At 43.0% G+C, this 13646-nt stretch overlaps 1 protein-coding gene across 1 annotated transcript in view; it reads right to left on the bottom strand.

The window, feature by feature from the left end:
* The window catches only part of AGK (acylglycerol kinase), an 86916-nt gene that overhangs the window by 51119 nt on the left and 22151 nt on the right, over window positions 1-13646 (bottom strand). The window contains exon 3 of the mRNA XM_043463893.1: window positions 3934-3973. Coding sequence (XP_043319828.1) covers window positions 3934-3973 — 40 coding nt within the window. The remainder of the gene's footprint in view (window positions 1-3933; window positions 3974-13646) is intronic.

Here is a 13646-nt window from a genome sequence, read left to right as displayed (position 1 = left end):
CCAAAGTATCGGAGTTTCAGCTTCAGCATCAGTCCTTCCAATGCATATTCAGGACTGATTTCCTTTAGGATTGACTGGATGGATCTCCCTGCAATCCAAGGGACTTCTCCAACACCACAGTTCAAAAGCATTGACATGTAAGTCCACGGCTGATTCATGTCAATGTATGACAAAAACCACTACAATATTGTAAAGTAATTAGCCTCCAACTAATAAAAGTAAATGAAAAAAAAATGCATTGATTCTTCAGTGCTCAGCTTTCTTTATGGTCCAACTCTCACATCCATACATGACCACTGGAAAAACCATAGCCTTGACTAGATGGACCTTTGTTGGCAAAGTAATGTCTCTGCTTTTTAATATGCTGTCTATGTTGGTCATAACTTTCCAACCAAGGAGCAAGTGTCTTTTAATTTTATGGCTGCACTCACCATCTGCAGTGATTTTGGAACCCCCCAAAAATAAATTCTCTCACTGTTCTCATTGTTTCCCCATCTATTTGCCAAGAAGTGATGGGACCGGATGCCATGATCTTAGTTTTCTGAACGTTGAGTTTTAAGCTAACTTTTTCACTCTCCTCTTTCATTTTCATCAAGAGGCTCTTTAGTTCTTCTTCACTTTCTGCCATAAGGGTGGTGTCATCTGCGTATCTGAGGTTGTTGATATTTCTCCCGGCAATCCTGATTCCAGCCTGTGCTTTATCCAGCCCAGCATTTCCCATGGTGTACTCTGCATATAATTTAAATAAGCAGGGTGACAACATACAGCCTTGACGTACTCCTTTTCCTATTTAGAACCAGTCTGTTGTTCTATGTCCAGTTCTAATTGTTGCTTCTTGACCTGCATAAAGATGTCTCAGGAGGCAAGTCATGTGGTTTGGTATTCCCACCTCTTTAAGAATTTTCCATTTTGGGGGAGAATAGATACATGTATATATACGGCTGGGTCCCTCTGCTATTCACCTGAAACTATTGCATTTTTAATCTGCTATACTTCAAAACAAAATAAAAAGTTTTTAAAAAAGTGGACCATTATTTAATAAAATATTATTAAATAATGAATTATATAATTAAATATAATTAAATATGAATTATATGAAAACACCTACTTCATTCACTTACTACAGGTAAGTAACTTTTCTTTTCTCTATAAGATATGGTGAGGTTTATTACAACCAATAAAGGCATAGTCTGTCACAAGGGAAGTTTGTCTTTAGTTTTCAGAATATAATCATTTTTCCTTTTAAGTGAAATGCAAGTCACTCAGTTGTGTCCAATTCTTTGTGACCCCATGGACTATTCAGTCCATGGAATTCTCCAGGCCAGAATACTGGAGTGGGTAGCCTTTCCCTTCTCCAGGGGTTCTTCCCAACCATCTAAAGCTTATTAATGAAAAACCTTTGTGTTACCAATTTACCTTCATATCTTTATACACATAAAAAATAAATCTCATACTCTAGCTGCCTCCTTTCTTTGCAACCCTGAATGATAACTCAGTAGCATCAACTGGTACAGGAAAATAAATATAATTAATGTTTACTAAGTGGAAGGACTAATGCTGAAGCTGAAACTCCAATACTTTGGCCACCTGATACAAAGAGCTGACTCATTAGAAAAGACCCTGATGCTGGGAAAGATTGAGGGCAGGAGGAGAAGGGGATGACAGAGGATGAGATGGTTGGATGGCATCACCGACTCAATGGACATGAGTTTGAGCAAGCTCTGGGAGATGGTGATGGACAGAGAAGCCTGGCATGCTGCGGTTCATGGGGTTGCAAAGAGTCGGACACGACTGAGCAACTGAACTCAACTGAACTGAAGTGCCTAACATTTGCCACTTCCACACATATTGTTCTTAGTTCTCAGAAACCAAGTAGGAATTAAATATTCCCATGTCTACAGATGAGAAAGCCAAGATTCAGAAAAATTGAGTCAAAGTGTTAATAAATTACAAGTTCAGAATTTATATCCATCTAACTTCAAAATCCAAGCTTTCACTCTATCAGTTTTAAAGAGAAGATAATGGATGAGACAAGAGTTCAAACTCATAGAGGATAAGATGTAAGGGGTTACGATGGGGACTGATCAGAGCTGCCACTGCTCCATCAGGATGGTAGAAGATGGTCAACAAAAAGGAGAATAGGGAAATCCTAAAGATGATTTCTTAACTGGTCGGGTCTTAACTGGTCGGGAAGCAGGTCTGGGCCAAGAAGGTAGAATTCAAGTACAGAAGTACAAAGCAAAGAAGAAAAATGAAAGTTATACCAAGTATCTTATTAAGTAACTGATTCTGACTCTACCACCTCCCTAACAGCCCACTGGAGATCCTTTCTCATTACTGTCTATTACTTGCTCTAAACACAAAAATAAACCTCTACTGCTGAATACTTCAGAAGGACATATTGTTTCTTTGTAAAAAGTTTCTGGTACATCATAATTTCTACTGTTTTCACTCTGAGTTAGACCTTAATATAATATTGTAATTTGTTCTTCTTCTGTCCATACTATTTCTGGAATTTGGCCAGGAATGACTTAATTAACTGGCCAGATTCCAGATCTATAATTCTAGATTATTCCTCTTGGTCCTGGGTTTATAGCCTCTAGAAGCCTTAGCTACCTGCGACTTAGGACTCGGGTTTATAGTAGATTAAGGAGTATACATGAGACTATAATGAAGTGAGCTTAAAAAAAAATCCTACTTTATTCAAGAATTTAGACTGAAAGGGGACGGACACAGGAAAAGTAACTAGAAGGAGTAGACTGTAAGGATGAATTCACTTGCTTTTTTCAGATGCGAGGAGCTAAATGGGTGTTGGGAAGTGGAGAATTAGAACAGTGGGAAGAGGGAAACATGCAAGGGAAGAAACAACAGAAGGAACAGGGCCATGAAAAAGGAGGAGGAGAGGGAACTCAGAGCAGAGGTGAAGGTATCAATACTTCACACAAGAAAGGGAGTGCCATATCCACTCTTTGCTCAAGAGCAAAAGGTTTCCCCGTGCATGATTTTCTACTTACTAATGGAAAATTAGCTTGGGGTGAAGATCACCTCAAATTTAATACTAAAGTTTATTTGAATTGATTTCCAAAACAACCCAGAGCCATGAGATGAAACAACAAAGCAATCAAATTCTTAAAACTCGGATTTAGAACAGTTAGGGAATCCTGAAAGAGAGAAATTTGTTCACACTGTCTATTATCATTGTCATCCATGAAGACACTTCAGAACCTTTTCTGCCTCCTACTTCTACTAAACACATCATGCCTTTGTCATTTTTTAATTTCATGTTTCTTTTTTGGTATTTCTGACATCATAAGCTTAAGTGACATAACAAAAAGGCAACTTAACCATGCAAATTCATCTGCAAGTTATAATGTGCATATTGGGGGGGGGGGGGAAGAAATGTGATCTTAAACTTGAAAGGATGAACAATTCAACTCTAACTAGATAGATGAATATTTAAGTGCAACACCCTGAGACCGGGAATAACAATGCACAGGCTATGACTCAGCTGGGCTAAAGAGACAGGCTTTAAAAGTACGAATCAACATTGAGAGGTAACAACTGCTCTGAACTGATATCCTTGGGGCTTATTCGGCTTAGGCATGAATCGGGCTTTAGCCAGAGCTTCCAGGCCACCTGCAGACATGAACAAATTCCCAGAAGGCCAACCAGTCCAGTTCTGTGTTCTTTGGACTAATCCAGAAGTAAACAAGTCTGAAGGGGTGGGCGTTGGAACTGCTCTTCGCCAGATGGTTAACTTCCTCGAGTTCTATTCAGAATTGGCTGGCAGCCTGATTCATCCCCTGATAGTGGGGGAAAAAACAGCCAAGCTGCACTGATGCAAGGTGCTGGGCAAGTCCCCTGGAACAGCCCGAGATTTCTGCACGGTGGAGATAAGGCGGGTTTTAATTGTTTCATATTAAACAGCATTACCTGAGCTTCTTGACAGGCTGCTCTCCTTAGTAGGTTATCACTATCAAAGTAAATAAAAGAGAAGGAACGTTAGCTTTAATAAGTAGGTTCAAATCCAAACAAATCATCACTTTTTAAAGTACATATAACTCTTTAAAATAGTCAAGTGAACGTTTCTTAAGACCTGTAACAAATCATGGGCACATCTGAAAGGTACTTTCTCCAAATGAAATCCATGTTAGGTGTTCCCACACAACAGCAGGAAGAATAATCCTCATTCCCTTTAAGATGTTCACATCCTAATTCCCAGAATCTGAAAAGGTTACCGTATGTAACCTTATGTACATACTACCGTATGTAGTAACAGGGTTTCTACAGACATGATTAAGTTAGGGTCTGGGGATGGGAGAGAATTCTGGATGACGTAGGTGGGCCCAATGGAATTGCAAGGGTCCTCAAAAGCAGAGAAACTTCAGTAGCAAATATGACCAGGAAACGATGGTCAGAAAGATGCAACCTTGATGGCTTTGAAGATGGAAGGTGGCTTTAAGTCAAGGAGTGTGAGTACCCAGGCAGGAGAGGGGCTCTCCCCAGAGCCTCCAGGAGGAATGCTGTCCTTGCCAATACCTTGAAGTTAAACCCAGGGAGCCCTGTGTTGGATTTCTACTCCACCAACAACAAGGCTTCTGCTTAGTCATGTCTGACTCTTTTTGACCCCATGGACTATAGCCTACCAGGCTCCTCTGTTCATGGGATTCTTTAGGCAAGAATACTGGAGTGGGTTGCCATTCCCTTCTCCAGGGGATCTTTCCAACCCAGGGATCACAGCCCCATCTCCTGCATTCGGCAGGCAGATTCTCTACCACAGAGCTACCTGGGAAGCCACAAAACTGTAAGATAATAAATTTGTGTGGTGTTAAATCTCTAAGTTTGTGGTAATTTGTTAGGGCAGCAACAGAAAAACGAATGCACATACCCTGCGTTTTTCTTATTCAGTAGAAATTACTCAGGTCATTTGCCAGAAATAAATTTGAAATATAGTTGCTTCTGCTAGCGTTTTCTCTAAATCTCTTATTTTTTATATCACAGTCAGATACACAATTATATCATAAATGGAAAATTCTGGCGTGAGGCAAAATTTTAGCTTGCAAAAACAAAACGTTCTATCAGAATATGCTCATCTATTCAGCATAAAGCTTTCTAAAATGTGTTTGGGCCACTTATACCCGAAGACCACTTTAAATGGCTGACTGCCTACCATGCTCCAGAATCTTCTCCTTGTAAGAGTCCATTCTAACACGGGTTGCTGGCATCATTCATATAGTAACTTCAACCTGGCTAACAACAGTTAAGAAAACGAATACCCAGAAAACATGAGCAGTAAACAATTTAGAGGGAAGAGTTAAAAGGAGAAAGGGTTATTTTACTTAAATTTTCTGTCTAGACCTTTCTCATAACATCAAAGATCTTGAATTTTGCAACTTTACAGTATAGTAAGTCCCCTACATGCAAACAAGTTACGTTTTGAGGGTGCATTCCTAAGTCCAGTTTGTCCGTAAGTCCAACCAAGCTACCCTAGGTACCCAACTAACACAAGCGGCTATATAGCAATGCACTGTAATAGGTTTATAATACTTTTCACACAAATACTACATATTAATTAAAATTAAACTTTTGCTTTTCGCTATAGTTGCAGTCAAAGGCTATGGAGTTTTCTTCCAGAGCCAGGCTGCAGGACAAGCCCGATTTCACAGAGCCATCAGCTTCCAGGAGAAAGCACTCCCTAAGAGGAAGTATCTCTGCTGCCCACCTGAAACCTAAGGGCAGTGACAACATCCCATTACAATCACAGTGACACAGTACCTCAAACCCTGATGGCTCAGCGGGTAAAGAATCCGCCTGCAGTGCAGGAGGCCCCGGTTCGATCCCTGGGTTGGGAAGATCCCCTGGAGAAGGGAAAGGCTACCCACTCCAGTATTCTGGCCTAGAGAGTTCCACGGACTGTATAGTCCATGGGATCACAAAGAGTCGGACATGACTCAACAACTTTCACTTTCAGTATCTGAAAAGCACATACGGTTCTACAACAAAGATTTTACGGGGACCGATCCCTTGTGATGTCTACCCCACAAGGCGCCTTTACAGCCAGGCTCAGCCCCCTTGCTTGAGCGACACTGCTCCCTACTAGCCCACGGCAAAGGGAGCCCTACAAGTTCATCTCCCTCCCCCACCCAAGAGTCACAAATGCTTTGCTCTTTCCAAGCCTCTCCATCAACTGCTCTCAGTGAATTATTCTAACGTCAACAGAACATGCATGCAAGATGAGGCAGATTCAGGGTACAATCTAGTAAAATATTTAAAAATAGTTACATGTCAATAACCCTTTGTAATAACCCTTCACACTCATGCCCTTCTGTACAATGATGAGGCAAAATACAGAGCCCTCTGTATCCGTTGGATCATAAATACGACTAGGTTCCTTGTAGTCACCTGAGCATTCTCAGCAGATTTAACCCTGGGTCTAGTTTCCAGACTGCCCAAGTTTCCGCTGCCAGTCTCACGGGACTGTCTTCCTCCTCCTCCTCCTCCTTGCCTCAACATGTTTTTCCTAGTAGACAGAATGACCTGTGCCTCGTCTTATCCTACAGAGACATCCTGTGGATTACTCCGTACAAACACATGCTGCTATAAAAGCTGATCGCCTATCTCTATATATCTGTCCGTTTCCCCCAGCCAGCTCCTTCTTCTACAAGGGACAGGCCTCTGAAGGCACCAGGACCCTCTGGGTCATTAGTAGACACCACCTTCCTTACTCCATTTCAGCCACGCTGATGCCTGTGGGCCCAGCTGAAAAGGGAAGACCCCCAAACAGATACAGGAATATGGGTAGCATCTTGGATCATTTTTTCTCAATTATTTTTTTTTTGCTAGAAGTAAAATTCTGATGGTTAACTTGTGATGAAGTGTATTATTAAAGATCTCAGCTCTCTTGAGCTTACTAATAACTGCTTGATGTATCAGCGTGCTATTGAAAATCAAAAGGTATTTTGATAGTTAACGTCCTGGATTACAACGAGCTAAATGGAATATGTGCACTGCCAACGCCACCTGTGAGAAAGACAGAATATGTACCAATTTAGACATTACAATAGAAATCCTCATTATAATCACACTTAGCTTTTTAAATATCAAAAAATGGTATCAACTACCTTGATCACGTTCTCTGAACCAAGCTGTACCTAAAACTCAAACTTATCCTCAAAAGAAAAGATATTTCTCCTATTGACATATTCTGAAGGTCTACAGCAAGTTCTGAAAACTATTTCAAAAAAGAAATTTCAAGGATGTTTTCCGTAATGGCAGCATTGCTGCAATAAAAAAGAAAATAACTTAAAATCCACAGAGCGACTACTGTGTGCCAGATACTATGGCAGTTGTTTTCATAAACCTTTAGTCTTTGTAACAACTTTGCAGGGCTTCCCTGGGGGCTCAGCTGGTAAAGATTCCACCTGCAATGTGGGAGACCTGGGTTCAATCCTGGGGTTGGGAAGATCCCCTGGAGGAGGGCATGGCAACTCATATCCAGTATTCTAACCTGGAGAATCCCCACGGACAGAGGAGAATGGCAGGCTGCACTCCACGGGGCTGCAAAGAATCAGACACAACTGAGGGAATAAGCACCCAACCACCTTGCAAGGCAGGTGGTATATTCCCATCTTACAGATGAGGAAGTCCCGGCTCAGAGAAAGAAGACTGACTTGTCCAAGAGCACGTGTTGCTAAGTGGGAGAGCGGGCTTTCAAATGCCTTAATGCTGCTACTTCTTAATTCCAGACCATACTGAATGGGCAATATTTCTTTGGATGCATACTTTACAGCACATTTATTAAGCTATAACATCACTTCCTAGTCCCAGCTAACATAAATCTTAGAATTTATATTCATATAGTTTTTTTGTTGTTGTTTTTTTTTTTTTATAAATTCAAGTGCAATAAAGCTCCCAAAGGGAACTGGTGAAACAAACTGATTTAACACAAAAGTGCCAGGTACAGCACCACAAACAAGACTTGGTCCTGACCTGAAGAAGCTTGGGATCTAGGAGCAAAGAACAGCACTTGGTAAATATCAGTGATATAGTAAAAGACATGTTTCTTGATAGATAACATGCCAGGCACAGTGCTGGGTATCTATGACATACAGGTGCATAACGACATTCCCCATCCTTGTGAAGTCTACAGTCTGAAGAGGGAAGAAAGACAATTTGCTAGGCAGTCATCAAATGATATGACTTATATGTGCTCCATAAAAGGAGTGTCTAATAGAGGTATCTAACCTCGTCTTGAGGGAATTAGAGAAGACTTTTACATGGATAGTGAAGTTGAGATCTAGCAGAGAAACAGAAAGCAGACAGGCAAAGACAGGGAGGAGAACGCAGGCAAAAAAGGAAAAAGCATGGGAGAAGCCCGCAAGTGCCAGGTCACAACCAAGGCCAGAATCGGAAGCAGCTCAGGACAGCTGCAGCAGCACACCAGGGAGGAGCCAGGACAGGTGGCCTCCAAGAGCCTGCTCGAACCCATTTAAGGGATGTGGGCTTTACCCTGGGGGCCATAAGAAGCCATTACAGGGTTTTAAGAAGGAAACTGACATGACCAGGGTGACAGCGCAGAAGGATCATTCTGGCTGCAGTGTCAAGAAGGCGAGGGTCAAAGATAAGACTGAATCCAGGGAGACCAGGGAGGATTCTTCAGGAAAGCAGGTCAGTGAGGGTAAGGACTAGAACCAGGTAGGTGGTAGTGGGGATGGAGAGAACCCAGATTCAGCAGAGGTTGAGGAGTGAACTTAAGGGCTGGCTCGTGGGTAGGGAGGGGTCAGAGACCCCTCGACCTTCCAGCGGAAGGTGTCACTTTCACAGAGATGGAAGGCAACACAAAGGACTGGCTGAGGAGGGAGGAAGCTATGTTTGATCTGGATCGGTTGATGTGAGACAACGGTGAGAGACTGGGGGTGGGGGGAGGACCCAGGGGACAGGTAGAAATACACGCCTGGAATTCCAGACAGAGCTCTTGACTAAAGATGAACATGGCTGGACTTTCCTGGGGGTTAAGAATCCGCCTGCCAATGCAGGGGACACCGGTTCGATCCCCGGTCTGGAAGATTCCACATGCTGTGACAATTAAGCCATGCATCGCAATTACTGAGTCTGTGCGCCATAGAGTCTGTGCATCAAGAGGAGCCACCGTAACAAGAAGCCCTTGCATGGCAACTAGAGAGGAGCCCCTGCTCCTGCAGCCAGAAGAAGGTTGTGAACAGTAACAAAGACCCAGTGCAGCCTGAAAAAAAAAAAAAAAAAGATATACACATAGTAACAGGAGGGATGAGAGGGCAGAAGTTCATCCCTATGAGCAGGTGAAAGCCGGAGAAGCAGGAAGAGAGCGCCTGCATGTCAGGACCCTGGGCAGAGAACAGCAAGTGACTCAGAGAAGTGGAGACCGCCTCATCTCAAAGCCAAAGGAAAAATGTGGGGGATAAGGCTAGCGCCCTTCCCGTATCCCCATCATGCTCTCAATGCTGCCCCTACTCTTGGCAAATGGCATGCTTTGCTGTTCCTAAAAGACACAAAGGACTTCACTTTTCCCCTCCAGGGATGTGATCGTTTCCTCCCCTCTCTCTTCAAAAAAAAAAAAAATCGAAGACCAAACAATACCACCCTCGTCCTTACCCCGCCACACACAAAGCGGCTTGTCTTATCTTTCTTCCTTAACGATAACTGTCCAGAAGTCATGGATAATTCACCATTTTCTCTCCCACAGCACAGAGCACAGATTGCTATACGCAATCTAAGATACTCAATAAATAACTATTTAATAAATAAGTGGCAAATGTTTGAACAGCAGAGATTGACTCATTGTGCTCAGACAGGCAGACTTTGTTCTGGAGGAGACACTGAAAGTTATTCTCTGCAGGAGAATCTGGTGTTCTTGAAGAGGATGCTGTTTCAGGGTCATGATCACTGAATGGCAAGAGGAGGGCTCACTGTGGGGTGGGACAGGAGAGAAGGGGAAACTCCAGTCGTAAGAGTGAAAGAAGTGAAGTGAGAGTCGCTCAGGCACGTCCAAGTCTCTGATCCCACGGACTATGCAGTCATATATAGTCAACACAGACACACAGTCAATACAGACGTACTGCACTCAATATGCCAGTAAATTTGGAAAACTCAGCAGTGGCCACAGGACTGGAAAAGGTCAGTTTTCATTCCAATCCCAAAGAAAGGCAAGGCCAAAGTATGTTCAAACTACCACATAATTGCACTCATTTCACAAGCTAGAAAAGTAATGCTCAAAATTCTCCAAGCCAGGCTTCAACAGTACGTAAACTATGAACTTCCTGATGTTCAAGCTGGATTTAGAAAAGGCAGAGGAACCAGAGATCAAATTGCCAACATCCGTTGGATCATCGAAAAAGCAAGAGAGTTCCAGAAAAACATCTACTTCCGTTTTATTGACTACGCCAAAGCCTTTGAGTGTGTGGATCACAACAAACTGTGGGAAATTCTTCAAGAGATGGGAATACCAGACCATCTGACCTGCCTCTTGAGAGATCTGTATGCAGGTCAAGAAGCAACAGTTAGAACCAAAAATGGAACGACAGACTGGTTCCAAATCAGGAAAGGAGTATGTCAAGGCTGTATATTGTCACTCTGCTTATTTAACTTACATGCAAAGTATATCATGAGAAACGCTGGGTTGGAGGAAGCACAAGCTGGAATCAAGATTGCCAGGAGAAATATCAATAACCTCAGATATGCAGATGACACCACCCTTATGGCAGAAAGCGAAGAAGAAATAAAGAGTCTCTTGGTGAAAGGGAAAGAGAAGAGTGAAAAAGTTGGCTTAAAGCCCAGCATCCAGAAAACTAAAATCATGGCATCCAGTCCCATCACTTCATGGCAAATAGATGGGAAAACAATGGAAACAGTGACAGACTTAATTTTTTGGGGTTTTAAAATCACTGCAGATGGTGAGTGCAGCCATGAAATTAAAATACACTTGCTCCTTGGAAGAAAAGTTATGACCAACCTAGACAGCATATTAAAAAGTAGAGACATTACTTTGCCAACAAAGGTCCGTCTAGTCAAAGCTATGGTTTTTCCAGTAGTCATGTACGGATATGAGAGTTGGACTACAAAGAAAGGCTGAGCGCGGAAGAGTTGATGCTTTTGAACTGTGGTGTTGGAGAAGACTCTTGAGAGTCCCTTGGACTGCAAGGAGATCCAACCAGTCCATCCTAAAGGAGATCAGTCCTGGGTATTCATTGGAAGGACTGATGTTGAAGCTGAAACTCCAATACTTTGGCCACCTGATGCAAAGAACGGACTCTTCTGAAAAGACCCTGATGCTGGGAAAGATTGAAGGTGGGAGGAGAAGGAAACGACAGAGGATGAGATGGTTGGATGGCATCACTGACTTGATGGACATGAGTTTGGGTAAGCTCCAGGAGTTGGTGATGGACAAGGAAGCCTGGCATGCTGCCGTCCATGGGGTCACAAAGAGTCAGACATAACTAAGCAACTGAACTGGACTATACAGTCCATGGAATTCTCCAGGCCAGAATACTGGAGTGGGTAGTTGTTCCCTGCTCCAGGGGATCTTCCCAATCCAGGGATGGAACCCAGGTCTCCCATATTGCAGGCGGATTCTTTACCAGCTGAGCCACCAAGGAAGTTTAAGAATACTGGAGTGGGTAGCCTTGACTGGATCAAGAAGACCCAAGGGGGTGGGTGGATGTGGGTGTGTGTGTTTGTGGGAGAGGGTCATGGAGCTAGAACCCTCTAGAAAGACTAAATCAGGAACTCAGAAATTCCAGACTGCTAATAGGTCAAGAATTTGAATATGAACCAAAGACATAGCCACCAGGAAAAAAACAAGTATTGTATACAAATTCCAAGCCCACACTCCTTCCACTACAGCATGCTGTCTCCCGAGAGCACTGAAGTTTAACACAATTTAAAAGAGGTGCTGCAAAATGTAGTCATATCAAAAAGGGTCCCTGAAGATCTGCTCAGTACTAAAATGTGGGTTCTTATACAGAAAGAAATTAGAAGCTTCTGGATTAGAAAATGAAGAAAAAATCTGCTGATGTCACCCTGCCTGAGGCTTTAAAAGAATTTGAACATGCCTGCTACTGCAGGAAATGGGATGCTCTCAATTTATTCTGAGCCATAAATGTTTTATTTATTACTTTAGGACTGCAAAATAAGATAAGCTGTTACTTCAATAACAACTCTACATGGAGAGAAAAATTACATTGATCCATCCTATTCCCCCCCCTCAAAATACTTCTCACTATAGTCTAGAGGCAAACTGTACAGCAATTTCTACCACCAGCTTTCCCCTTGAGGCATGCAAAGAGAGTTTCTGCTTTACACAAAACTGATTTCAAGTTCAAGCCCCTACTCTTTGCAACCCCATGGACTGTAGTCCGCCAGGCTCCTCTGTCCTTGGAATTTTCCAGGAAATAATACTGCAATGGGTTGCTGTTTCCTGCTCTAGAGGATCTTCCCAACCCAGGGATTGAACTCTCGTCATCCAAGCCCAAATTTCATTTCCCGACAATTGACATTTTTAAGGTTGGGAGAGTCCTTAGAAATTATCTAATCCAATGCTTTTCAACCTCCCCCAACGCAGCCTGATCCCCATCAATCAAATGACATGGCATTCCATTAATAATCAAGTTCACTACAGCAGTGATCCTCATCTGGGCAAAGAGACACACACATACCACCCCCCTCCACACACACACACATACAACACATATAATTCTAATCCCTACACCCCACGAGATTCTGGAAGATTCACTCCAGCAGGGACTCCTTCAACAGTGCCATCTCCTTCGAGCTCCTGAAAAATAACCGACTGACCTAGTCTGCGAAACTTCTGATCTGGGGATCCGCCCACTGTCAGACAGAAGTTAACTCAAAAACATGGCACTAGAACTTAAGCCTTCTCATTCTCAACAATGGTGGTTCTTCTCTCGACACTCTGCATCTACTCTGTTCTCTAAGGCCAAGCCCAAATAACACAAAAAGCAGTCAACACAGCTCCATCCACTGTCAAACTACTCACAGGTATATGCCGCCACTATGCTCACCTCAATTCACAATGGATCGCTAGAGTGATTACTTTATGTCCTGCAAACAGGCTTACGAAAAAGCCCAACTAAATCTAACCCCACTCTATTCATTAACTCAAGAACACTTATTAGCCAAACAAAGACCCAATCTCTGTGCTCAGTGGGAAGGCCCTGTCTATAGTGATGGCTAGAAGCTGCATGAAGCTCTGGGTAAACTAGGGCTTATTCTTTCTTACTCTCTGAAATATAGAATTCCAAAGCCAACTTCCTCCAAGCTTACTCATTCATCGTTTCAGTCTATGCTCATGTGTACTTCCCTGGGAGCTCAGCTGGTAAAGAATCTGTCTACAATGCAGGAGACCTGGGTTCAATTCCTGGGCTGGGAAGATCCGCTGGAGAAGGGATAAGCTACCCATTCCGGTATTCTTGGGCTTCCCTGGTGGCTCAGATGGTAAAGAATCCACCTGCAATGTGGGAGATCTGGGTGCGATCCCTGGGTTGGGAAGATTCCCCAGAGAAGGGAATGGTTACCCATTCCAGTATTCTTCCTGGAGAATTCCGAGGACAGAGAGGCCTGGTGGGCTACAGTCCATGCGGTTGCAAAGA

The sequence above is a fragment of the Cervus canadensis genome, chromosome 3, assembly GCF_019320065.1.
Source record: "Cervus canadensis isolate Bull #8, Minnesota chromosome 3, ASM1932006v1, whole genome shotgun sequence".
Classification (NCBI taxonomy): domain Eukaryota; kingdom Metazoa; phylum Chordata; class Mammalia; order Artiodactyla; family Cervidae; genus Cervus; species Cervus canadensis.
Note: the sequence above shows the minus strand (reverse complement) of the source record. Positions and strands in the feature narration are given on the sequence as shown.